This window comes from Odocoileus virginianus, chromosome 6 (genome assembly GCF_023699985.2).
Source record: "Odocoileus virginianus isolate 20LAN1187 ecotype Illinois chromosome 6, Ovbor_1.2, whole genome shotgun sequence".
NCBI classification, from domain to species: domain Eukaryota; kingdom Metazoa; phylum Chordata; class Mammalia; order Artiodactyla; family Cervidae; genus Odocoileus; species Odocoileus virginianus.
This window is the reverse complement of record NC_069679.1, coordinates 67,444,765-67,457,646: the sequence shown is the minus strand read 5'-3', so window position 1 is coordinate 67,457,646 and position 12,882 is coordinate 67,444,765. Positions and strand designations below refer to the sequence as shown.

The 12,882-nt window shown below is 39.0% G+C and overlaps 1 protein-coding gene across 5 annotated transcripts in view; it reads right to left on the bottom strand.

Annotated features, from left to right (window-relative positions):
- The window catches only part of RAD51B (RAD51 paralog B), a 628,595-nt gene that overhangs the window by 137,214 nt on the left and 478,499 nt on the right, over nt 1-12,882 (bottom strand). Inside the window, exon 9 of one of the 5 annotated variants that reach the window (XM_020889761.2) lies at nt 11,249-11,313. The exons of the other annotated variants lie outside the window; for them this stretch is intronic. Within the exon in view, the coding sequence (XP_020745420.1) occupies nt 11,291-11,313 (23 nt within the window). The 3' untranslated portion in view covers nt 11,249-11,290. Of the gene's footprint in view, nt 1-11,248; nt 11,314-12,882 lie in introns of those variants that run through there. 5 annotated transcript variants of the gene reach the window in all.

The window sequence follows — 12,882 nt, the reverse complement described above, 5'->3', positions numbered from 1 at the left end:
AACCTGGATGGAATTTTGAGCCAATTCATTTATTCCACCCCTATGCCTGAGAGATGCATGTTTAAAATACTCCAGAAAGATGAGGCTCTCAAAAGCTTTAAAGTCCTCTCTCAATATACACAGATATTGTCTGCTTGGCTTCCCATGCAATCTTTCTGAGTGTGGGTGTTTGTAAGATAAAGACCAAAAGTGGCCAGCAGCTCTTTGAACCCTACAAGGAACAAAGGCTGCTAACATCAGTAGCTGAAATTACTGTAGGCAGAGCCTGCTGCCTTTCACAAGGCTGCTTCTTAAAGCCAAATCTTTACAATACAGGCCCCCCTCCCCAACCATTTTGGGGAGCAGCTAATTCTATATTCTCAAAGTTACAGGAAGTAAAGGAACACTGCTAATAAAAATTCCTGAACTGTTCTTTCATGCATAGAAACATGCATTTAGTCAACAAACATTTATGGGACATTGCTAAAGTGTCAGATAACGAAAGGATCACGACATGGATTCAGTCCCCAGGATCTTTTCCGTCTACAGGAGGCAGAGTATTGCAGACAGCTGATGAAAAAAAAAAAATGTATTAGAGATTACAAGACACAGAAGGAGACACATGCAAGGGAGTGCTTGATTTTTCCTGAGGGTTAGCTGTCAAAACGACTTCAGAGAGGAAGTCGCACTTGGGTTGAGTCTTGAAAGCTGAGCTAGTTGCGGGGCAGGAGGAGACTGGAAGGGGTAAATTATAGGCAGAGGAGCAGCAGAAGCAACCCCCAAATGTGAATGAGCCTAGCCCATAAGAGGTACTTTTGAGTACTTCACAATGGTTCCAGTGTATGTGTTTTGGAGGAGGAGGGGTGATGGCAAAATGGGACTGAAAGAGAAATCATTCAGAGACATGGCTGGAGAACTCAGCAGCTGCCAGATCCTTGAAGTCCCTGTATGTATGCTAAGGAGTTTGGACTAAATCCTAGAGGCAGTAAAGAGATTTCAAATGCAAGAGTAATACAATCACACTGTTACATTAGAAGGAACACTTTGGCCACAGTCAGAAAAGGAAAAGAAGGTCTATAAAGGGGAATGCTGGATGGGGTCCAGGAGAAAGAAAATTCAATGTGTGAACTTAGACACATTGGATATGAAAGATGTCAAGGAGGAAATCCTGATGATAGAGCAGATATTTGTGGGGAAGGGCAGCAGGGAGGAAAAGAAATCAGCTGATTCCAGGTTTCTGGTTTGGTGATGGGGTAGCTGGTGGAGCTTTTCACCATAAGGAGGAAGAGGGGGGGAGCAATAGGATCTTTTTTGCTTAAAAACAACAATAAAAGGGATCAGTGCCTTCCTGATTATAATCTAGGCTAAGAAATCATATAGATGAAGTAGTGCTTCAGGGCATCTTAGAAAATTCTTTATCTGCCCTTGTGGCTTTTGAATGTCATGGATTAGATTAGCATGCCAAAGTTGAAGCCATCTTACATTGTTTTGGAAAATGATGGGATGTAAATAATATGTAAAATACCAAGATACTTATTTTTTAATCCATTCTCTGCACATATCTAAACACAAACACAGGATCTTTCTAAACTCTTTGAGAGGACCATTGAATTATATATTCTTTCTGCACCTGAATTCTGAATCCATCAAAAGAAACAGGGGAGGTGAAAGACATGGCTTGGGTGCACAGCAACTGTGGGCTTCCTCCAAACTGGATCAGGCAGTGGCTCCCATGCCTCTGTGGCTGGTGGAAGAACCTGCTTGAATGTGATCAGTTCCTTCCTTATCCCAGACTCACCAATCAGATGAGCCATTCCACTTTCCCTGGGGAGGAGTGACCTAAAGCCCTAGTCTAGTGAAATTTTTATTATTGCTGTTCTCCTAATTTAAGCAGTACATATAATACATAGATGTTAGATAGGATCCAATTCCATTTTAAAAGCATCAGGTGGCTTTTGTGTCCCGGGTACTGAACTAGGCACTGGACATGAACAGATAAAAGACAAAGTTCTTGTCTTCAAGTGTTCACACCCTATTTCAGGAAGATAGATCTGTAGAAGAAAGATTACTGAATAACAGAGCAGAGGGCTAAGCAAATATTTACAAGCAAAGAGAAAGTAATAATTAGTTGTAGCCCTGGGGCACTGGAGAGAATATTAAAAAGGACTCAAACATTTTTTTCTTTTACTACTTATAATATTTCAAGCTGTCATTTTTTTTTTTTTTTCATTAGTGAAGGCTTTTTTTTTTTTTTTTGCCAAGGATGTGAAAGTGCCTAACAGGCAATTGTGTAATGTATGGGTGGACATCTGTTCTCTCTGCCTACTCAACACCCCCTTCTCCTGTTTCTGGTAACAGAAGCCTTCCTTTTCTTTAGAGAACTACTAGCCCCAACTTTAGGCCTCTTGCCTCCCTGCCTGGGGGATAGGCAGGTGATCTAGTGGTCCAATTGGATTCTGTTGGAGAGTAATGACTTAAAAGCAGAAAGAAAAAGGACCTCATGCTTTCTGATATCCTAAGTGATAAGGACCAGGGAAGCTGCTTTGTCATCATGTGGCAAAACCTGCTGGAATAAAACCATCAGGAGAAAGGCAGAGCAGAGAGGTGGAAATATCAGAAGAAACAATGATGACATCACTGGAAACGGAGTTAGATTTACCCCTTAGATCTCAATTACCCAATTAATTTTACCCAATAGATTCCACTGAATCTGCTACTTAAAACAAAAAATCCCAGATAACACAGTATTTATCATAAGCTTACAAATTACTTGAAAACATTACTTATAGATTGTTTTTATTTTACCTTTAACCGAAGATATTAAAGCTGAGACTTGGCAAAGCTTTATGAAGATGTTTACTGCTTTAATGCTGTAAGATATGCTCCAGGAATTGCCAGTTATGCTCTAAGTGACACAGTGTCATCTAATGATGAAGCTACTCTGATACAGTAACATTTATCAAATATTACTTTCAGCTTTTTAGCTTTCATATCATGCGCTCAGTTGTGCGGAGTTTTAGCCATGGGACCACCAAAAAAGTCCCTTTCCTATCATATCATACTTACAACCCAACCTTCACTAACACAAATACACTTCTGGGACTTATTTGAGCCACTGTGAATTTTCTTTGCATTATAATTTACTGAAATACAGTCACCTTGGTTCTTGTTGCCCTTTAGAGAGACCAAATTCAATTCTAATTTAGTCATTAACATTGTGCTCTCTCTTAACATTCTATCTGCTTAGTTCATCTTAGTGATACCCGCAAGGTTAAGTCACTGTGATATGTGGAAATTGTTGTTGTGCACCTTCCCTGAAGAAGAAATTAGGGAAATTAGAATCTTTAATTGTAGGAATGGCTGAGCTCTGTTTACTCAGAAGTGAAACAGAGACAGTGAACCCTATACCTTTTTCTCGCCCTGTAAAAATAAAATGGGACAAGTGAGAGCATGTGGAGATCTCTGAATACCAAAGGTGAGAGTGTTATCCACTGTTTTTGTATTTTACTTCCTCCGACAAACTCTGTTTTCATAGAGAGCCAAATATTGTGGGTATATCTGTCTATTCCATATGTGTAAGATGCTCATAAGACAATTAAAATAGGAGTGAATAAAATCTTACCTACTTTCTTTGGTAACTTATTCCAATGTTTCAATACTACCTGGAAGTTATTTCTAATAAATATTTCTAAGTAAATACTATTGGTAAAATACTATTAAATACTAATCCTTTGCCAGGCTCTATGTTTTATTCCTCCTAAAAGCATTTCCTCTTTTTTTTTTTTTTAATCCTTGTGTTGACAAAGAAAAGGCAGGAAACTTTTCTGTAAAAGATCATTATAAGGTCACATCTCAGCACTGTCTGTGGTGAACTACCTCTATGCCTTTAAACACTCTTCATTTTGATGATCAAAATTATACGTATTATAGAAAATAACTGTGCCATTCAATTGCTCTTACTCTACTACTTTTTGACTTTTATTACTTAGGAGAAGCAGATTTCCCAATGCTCCAATTTTCTCAACATTTAAAGTGATGCATATTTATAAAAGGGAGAACAAGGGATGAAGAATAGCACATTCACTGTTTGGCATCTGCAAAATTAAAACACCCCGATATGTGGAAATTGTTGCAACTTAACTTTCTTAAATGGGAAAATACTGGCAATAAAGCTGAAATCAAAAATAAAGTGATTTAGTATGGAGAATATGGCAAGTAGATAAATAGTTTGAGATATCTGAACAGCCTTCATACTGAACTCACACAGGGTGGATCTTTGGCAGCCATGTTTGAACCATGTTATCTGATTGGTAAGGGCAGACACATCACCTGTTCTCGGCCAATCTGATCCTCTCATAGGAATTTAGACTGAAAGATGCCAGTCAACCTAGACTGGTCAGCTGAACTGAGGACATATAGTCTTGGGTAATGAGGAGGCTACCATGTTGGGACATGTGTTTACTTAGTGGTGAAAGAGGCCAACTAAGAAAGAGAAAAAGAAAGAAGCAGACATACAGAGCGAAGCAGAGCTCTGAGATCACAAGATCTGAAAGGAGCTGGGCAAACAGAGGGATGCATGGGAAGAGAGGACTAGCTTACCTGGGTCCTTGTCAGTGCTCCAGTTTCAGGATTGGGTCTTTTAAGAAGCCCATGTAGATCCCACGCACCTGGGTTCTGCAAGACTCTCCTGCTTTCTTATGGTAAATTTCTCTTTTCTGTTGCTGTTGTTGCTATGGACAGTTTGAGTGGGTTTCAACTATTTGTAAGCAAAAGATTTTTAACCTAGGCAGTAAGACAATGGTTCTCCAAATGTACAGATATCAAGGGGAAAATCGTGTGTGTGTGTGTGTGTGTGTGTGTGTGTGTGTGTGGGATGAATTAGGAGAATGGGATTGACGTGCATTCACAATTGATTCTGTGTATGAAACAGATAATGAATGAGAACCTATTGCATAGCCCAAGGAACTCTACCCAATGCTAAATGGGAAGAAAATCTGAAAAAGAGGGGATATATGTAAACATATAGCTGATTCACTTTGCTGTACAGAAGCAACATCATAGAGCAATAATTTTTTTTTTTTTAAGAGATAGTAGTTCTCAGTTCTGGTTGAGCATCAGAATGCCCTAGAGAGGTTTCTGAAAATCCAAATACCCCTGCTCAGACCCCTAGCATGTCTGATTCAGCAGGTCTGGGACAGAACCCAGACACGTGATATTTTTAAAAACACAAGAGAAGAACTATGGTTGATGGAATGGCAACCAGTACACAGCAGAAGGCTGGGCATCAAAAGAAAATGGACAGTCCAGGCCAAGATAACAATGGCAAAGGGGGAAGGAATACCCATAGGATGCAAGACTGCACACCATTTCCACAAAGCCACACAATGTCAATGACTCAGCACGCACTTCCACACTGAACAAACTGTGGTCAGAGTCAGCCTTCTGTCATCAAAGGGATTTAAGGCTCCAAGGATTCAAAGTATTTCAGGTGTGCTTTACATAACAATAAACTATCCCCTGTAGCTTTAAATCTAAATCATTTTGGTATCTGGAAGCATCAGATCTTAAAAAAACATTATTTAGCTAGACAATTATAGGTTATGATGGGCTAGGCAAGGCACAAATGAAAATAAGATGTGGGTGTGTGCAAAAGAGGCAATTAAGTGGGAATTTGGTATAGAAATTCTCCCCTGCACAGGAAGAAATTGAGTCCAAAAGTTGATTGTATTCATCTGACAGCAAAATTAACACCCAAATTATGGAATAAATTAGTAAGTATAACTACAAATGAAATCACCCTCTTTTAACTTTGACAAAGGAATTTATCTCAGGTTTAGAGAGTAATCTTTTTCTGAGCTAGATGAGAAAGATTACTGTAATATTTGTCAAGATTTTTTCAACAATTATAAGAAAGTTTGTAATCTTCTACTCTATAAAAATGTATCTTTTAAGAATTACATTCTTTGGTTAAGAGGCACTGGTAACAAAAAAGATATGGTTAGCTCTCCTGAAAACCCTGGAATGAATTCTCCACCAGTGAACAGACTGGGGTCTGAAAGGCATGTAAGGATTCATGTACAACAGGAGTTTCAATAAAAAGTAAAATAAGAGGAAGAGAATCTGATTTAGAACTTAGAAACCTCTTCCAAGTAATAAATACAAATTTGGCAGCGAGTAGAATTCTGTCATCATCTTAGGTTAAAGTTCAAGGTACTTCTGTCAAAATGACTGTAGGAATTTAGGGGGTGGTTATTTACCTCTTGAAAAACCTCAAGAATCTGCTGGTAATTGACTGGAGAACACCACAATAACCTGGGCACTGGACAGTAAGACCCCTCAAGGAATGAGTTCTCTACCATGGTCACTTCACGGCTTCATATCCCCCACCAGTAGCACCATGTGTACCAAAAGAAAGGAGTAAGTGTTAAGTGAAATGTAGTGAAAATAAAATATAATCACTACCACTCCTTTATGACACTGTTCTGGACAAACAAATGATCTTACCTTTTTGAATTCTGCTTTTTCAACTCCAAACAAAGACTCATCCAAGTCAAATACAAAGGAAGATACTAATGACAGCTTTGAGAGTAGGTATGTGGTTTAAGGCAAAAGATGGCAGAACCATAATTAAATATCCAGTTTCCTCAATCACTTGCTCTACAAATGATGCAATAATAAGAGCTAACACTTGTTGAACACATATATCAGACAGCATCCTCACAGATGACAGTATTAACTCTTTCAACTCTCATTATGGCCCCTGAAATAGGTTCAATTAATATGCACATGTTTACAACGGCACAGAAGGGTTAAATAACAGCCAAGGTAAAATACCTGAAGTGACAGAGCCAAGCTATATCCAGGCAACTGCAAATTCTGACACACCCCTTCACCTCTATGCTTTCCTGCTTCATGTGTTATAGTGACCACACAGAGTCTTCACTTTTCTCCTTCCAGTCTCGCTGGTCTAATGCCTATTTCCATAACACTAAATCTGTGTGGGGTACCTGCAAGTCTACCGTGAAGGCTCTGAAGAAAAGATCAGATTCCATTCATTTCCACATGTCAAACTTTTGTTACTGGAAAATCAGTAGTCATGGATTCTGGTCCCGACTCTACCCTTAGTTAGCTAGTGATTTTGAACAAGCCTCTCAAGGCCTCAATTTCCTCATTTAAATAAAAGAATTATATTAGATATTTTTAGGATATTTGATATTAGGTATCAGAGAAAATACCTTGAGGCTATTTTCCAGCTCTGCAAAATGTTATTAAAAACAACAACAACAACAGAAAAAGATTCTAGGCCTCTTCTACAACACCCATGTTGGTGGGCCTTGTCAGCACCACCTTCACAGAGCTTATAAGCAGCTCTAGGCAGGAAAATTAGTCACAGTGAAACCTGTTGGTATCATAAAGGAAAGCCGATGTGCTCCAGGACAGGAAAGACGCAAATCAGAAAAGTACTGAAGGACTAAAATATGCTGATGGTACTAGTCAAATGCATGGATGCTTCTCTTCTTTTTTTAACTCTGAAATAATTTTAAATATAGAAAATTACAGAGAAAATGATAACAAACACAGTTTCTATATTTTCTTCAGTTTTTTTCTTTGTTGTTTTGTATGTCTAAAAATATATCATGCTGAAGTACCATAATCGCCTTGCCTTCTCCAGGTGACAACCATTCTCAAGAATTTGGTACGCATCCTTCTAGTCTTTCTAAAATAAATACAGTCTCCTGGGGCTACATAATCTTATCAGTGAAGCACAGAGTATCTCGAAGGCACAAATTCAGAACTGTATTCATTGGGTCGCAGTGTTTGTGCCTTTCTACGTTTAACTTGAAGCTGCCAGATTGTTCTTCAAAGTGCCTGTACCAATTCACTCTCCCATTAGCAATGGAATCCCAGTCTCCACACATGCTCACCAACATTAGGAGTTTTCGGTTTTGGTTTTGGTAGAGCTACTTGTTTTGTTTGTTGCTAAACTGACGGGTTAAGAGTGGTATCTCATTTTTGAACTGATTTTTATTTCCTTAATGACTTATAAAGTTAAATACTCAGGTTTCTTCTAAAAATCGCCAGTTTATAGCCTTTGCCTATTTTTCTATTGGGTTGCCATTTTCTTTTTACTTAGAGAATATGAATATACTGAACATCTTACAGCTAGAGGGTCTAGGTTACAGACTAGTTTGGGAGCTGTTGGATGGCCCCAAGTGGGCAAAGGGGCCACCCAACCTGGGGACAGGTTTCGTGGCAGAGTCTGCATCAACACAAGAGTGAGGTCACGTTATTCAGGAAACACCTAACTAGTTACTCTTCTGGATGGGCAGGCTGTGGACAGAGCTCTTGGGTTCTTTTTCACTTGCTTGGCCATTCGTCTGTTCAATCTGCTACTCAACACCTCTATTTCCTAGGCAGTAAGAGGCAGAAATCTTTACAAGCCTTTTCATGATCTCTCATGGACTGAAGAAGAAAAAGCCTTGTACTCTCTTAAGCCCTCTAAAGACAGGTTTCACTTAGATGAAATGACCTGAAAATGTTTCCTTTCAGCTTACAAAACATTTAAGAGCAGATGAAACTGAACGGAAATGTAATTTTTATAAAGATATTTAGCTTTATTTCTCTGCACCTTCTGAGAAACAGGAGGAAATATTTTTGTTTTCTTTGCCCTAGAGTTAACTAGAGACAGCCTAGTGTTAGAAATACAGCAGATGCAAAGTCTTCTCTTCCGTAAGGTGAGTGAGTATGTGGGATAAGTTCCTTCCCCAAGAGAACCTAGATCTTTGAACATGGGGGCACCAGGCTGCTCCATGGCTCAGTCCCCAACTTCCTCAGTGGAGAAGAGTCATGCACCCTACAGAGGTTTAGAAAGAAAACAATGCTATGAAAGGGAGCTTAGTCTCTTTGGGTTTCCCTGAAATAATGATCTCGTGTCAAACCTTGACTGTTAAAATGAATTGTATTTTGATTAATGACTTTTATTCTGTTAAAAAAATAAATGACCAAAGTGTGTGTTTATATATGCAGAACTGTATATTCTACATGTGTATGTGTGTGTGTCCTTTGTATTTGTCTGTGCATACCCAGAGTGAAAGAGCCAGCTGTTTTAGCAATTTATACTTGGGGGTGGGTGGGTAATACAGTAAGTTCTGTTGAAAGGAGATGATGGGAGAGAATCTGATACCCTGAATCTTTCAACAAGACAGAGGTCATAGGGCAAGTGTGGAAATAAACTTAGAAACTAGCTTCTTGTTTCTAAATCAGTTTTTTAAAAAGTCCACCTATAAATGTGCAATCCATTTGGAAGCCAGGTTTTGTTGCTGTTGTTAGGAGGTGTTTGGATTGTTTGCTTGTTTGTTTTTATTTCTCAGTTGATTCTTCCTACAAAATTCAGTCAGAAAATGTGTACAGGTAAGGGATTGTGAGGTCCTGTTTTATCAGAATCACCAGCTTCAGAAAACTCTTCCTCTAGTCCTTTCAACAAAAGGTTTGCAGGCTTGCTCTTCTTCTCTCTCCCCGGTTATTCCCTATAACCTGAAAACTACAGATCTAGAAATTATCATTTGAATTTATTTAGAGTAACTGACTGTGAAGTCAGTCAACCTCTGCTTGTTAAGAGATTTGCTTAAAGACTGGAAAGCCTCCTGGATAAATGACTGGCAAGCGACCATGTGGGCTCCATGAAGGAAAAATGACGGTTGGTGTGTAATATGCAGAGACTGTAGCCTCTAGGCAATGTGGCCAAGGAAACTACAGAATCCAGTGGTGAAGCCAATTAGTAGAGTATGTGGATGTATGAAAAGTATGGTCAGAGGATTGCCACACAGTAGAACTTGATGTAATGGCCCAAATATCAGGTTGGCCAAAAAGTTCACTTTCAGAACATCTTATGGAAAAACCCGAATGAACTTTTCAGTCAACCCAACAGTATAGAAGCATGTGGAGCAACCTATGGGCTTTACCACTTTTTTAACCTTAAGTTTTAAAATAAGTCTACAACTAGAATCAAGGCAGTAATAATGCCAAAGCTATTGTGTTTTAGAATAGCTTTTCTATATATAAACTTGAATTGTTTCCCTAAGTAAAATCCATTTTCTTGAGTCTTGATTTGAAGTCTGAATCTAAATTAGATGTGTAGGAAATAAGCCAGATACCTACCAGAGCCAGCATTAAAATGCTCCTGACTCAATGTGGAACCTATATACTTAATTCTACCTCTCCAAAAATACTGGCACAATACTAAGCTATCCCATAATTTGTCTCATTTAAAGGAATTCTCATTTGCTTTCTAATGCCAAAAATGAAGGAGTAGAAAATAGAAGTTCTTGGTTTTATCATTACTTGACCACCAGGTTTCTTTTTTCTTTGATATGCTATTTGTCTATACACAATATTTGTTTCTTCACAGGCATATTATGAGAATTAGAAGTAACTCCTAGGCCAAACTACATTTAAACTAAACCAGTCAGTGTTTGTTCATGTTATCTTTTAAGATATGCACCAAGCAGTTCCACAACTCTTTTGATAAACAAATTCTCAATCCAATTATCACAGAATCTTAGTGAAGAGAAACATTAAAGTTCACCTAGTACAACTTCTTTATCCATTATAGGAATCTCATCTGCTTGAAAAAAAATCCTTCTTTACTACAAATAAAATACCTAAGGCAAGTTTCTTTTCATATACTCAGTGGAGGCGGAAAACATCGGTCACCTTTTTCTTTATAAGAATTCTTTCTAGACTTAAACACCATTTATTTTCTCCCTTCAATCTTCCTTTCTGTAGGTTAAATAGTCCACTTTCATCATTCTTCAGAGATCTGATTTTCCATGCTTTTAATCAATTCAATTGCTTTCCACATCCTCTCAAAATGCAGAAGCCCAAGCTGGGCATGGTCACTGAACGACAGCTTTGCCACTAAGTGTCTCATTAATGCTAAGTATGGTGACTCAGTCTTTCGTGCCAATATAGTCCAGCACTGTGTTAGATTTTAAAGTGTACTTAAATATATATATATATGTGTGTGTGTGTGTGTGTGTGTGTGTGTGTGTATCTACACACATACACGCATATATAAATATGTGTATATATGTAATTGATTTTTACTTTGACCTCTTTAACTGTTATTAAAAAATATTTTTAACATTAACTTGTTTAAAAGTGAAAAGTCCCCAAATCATTTAGAATGTGCTTCTCTTAAGGTAAAAACCTAGTCCTCACAGGGTTTTAACAAATTTAATCACAGATGGCACACATAGCTAGTAATATACCTTATTACTGTTCCGAGTCTGCTCCTGGAATTTTCAAAATTTCATATGTGCATCATCTTGTTTTCTGGAACCAAAGAAAAATAACAATACTCTATGTAGTTCTCTGGGACCTGCAGCTCAAGCTGACTGTAGACCCTTTTTAGTAGCTTGTGGTTTCCCTAGGGCTGGGGTCCCAGAAAGTGATGAATTATCAGGTGTGCGGATGTTTTACTCAGGAGTTCAGTTTGGAAATGATGAGAGTGCAACTCAATGGTCATCATGGCCAAAACAATACGTGGGGTCTATTAATGGGTCACATTACCAAAATAGCTGGACCCAAGTGCTTAAATGATGATGGGAAGCTGTCTTTCTCCATCTTCCAATTCTGTGTTCCAGTGTTTTGGCATTTTTAGGCAGACTTCCATTAAGTGGTGACTATAGGCTTACATAAGGGCTTCCTGTTGGCTCAATAGTAAAGAATCCGCCTATAATGCAGAAGATGCGAGTTTGATCCCTGGGTTGGGAAGATCTCCTGGAGAGGGAAATGGTGACCCACTCTAGTATACTTTCCTGAAGAATCCCATGGACAGAGGAGCCTGGTGGGCCATGGAGTCGCAAAGAATCGGACATGACTTAGCAACTAAACAACAACAGCTTACAGAATACCAGTTGAGGGACCCCGGTAGAGAGACAAGGCTCCTCTTTTCTAGTAGCTCCACCCAAACTCGTGGTGGATTCTCATATCCTCAGCTTGGGTCACATATTTATTCTTAAACCAATCACCAAAACTCTGCTTGGTCTGATCCAAGTTCAGAGTCAACTTCTAGAGCTAGAAGGTGGTATCAGCTTCATGCACACCACTAGATGGAGATTAGTATGGGGGAAAACTCTGGGGAACTGGGACAGACTAGGTGCTATTTCCATAAGAAGGGTGAAGAGAAGTGTGGTAGGGAAGAACACGCTCCTCTATTCACAGCCCTTCAGGAAGGCCACAAATGGCGCGGTCTGTCACACACAGAATGGAATTGATAAGGGCTTGAAGAATGAGTCGACTGGCCAGCAGCCCCACCCCTTTGTGACCACGGGCCCAGCACAGCACAAGACCTCAGGCACTTAAGAATAACAGTAGCACTGCTTAGCAATGCACCAGGAAAAATGTTTGCTGGGTTGGAATGGTTGGGGGTGGTGGAGAAGGGAAAAGGGTTGAGAAGACATAGTCCTTTCTGTGTAATTTCAGGGAGGGCAACCCCAGAATTAGGAGAAATCACTCCCATGCATCTAAGAAGTAACATATATTTACTTAAAGCCTATAATGAGAATTCCTTTAGCATGTCTTTGATCCCTGGTTCAGTGAAGTTCTGATCAAAATTTTGCAGTGAATTTTGGCCAGCTCAGTAAAATAGCTGGGGTGGCCAGAGGAACAAGGCTGGATAAAGATGTATGAGGTATGTGGGAAGGCAGGAAGAAACCGGGGCTCTATAGAGGAGTGGGTGCCTATAAGGCTCTTGGCAGAGGCAGGGTAGCTGTTCTAGAAAGTTACCTACCTTTGGAAAGTGATATAAGAGGTTTCTTACTGAATATCATAGTAATATGAATGCCTATCAGTGAAAAATCAGAAGATAAGGTCCTATTCTAATCCTGTGCTGAAATGTGT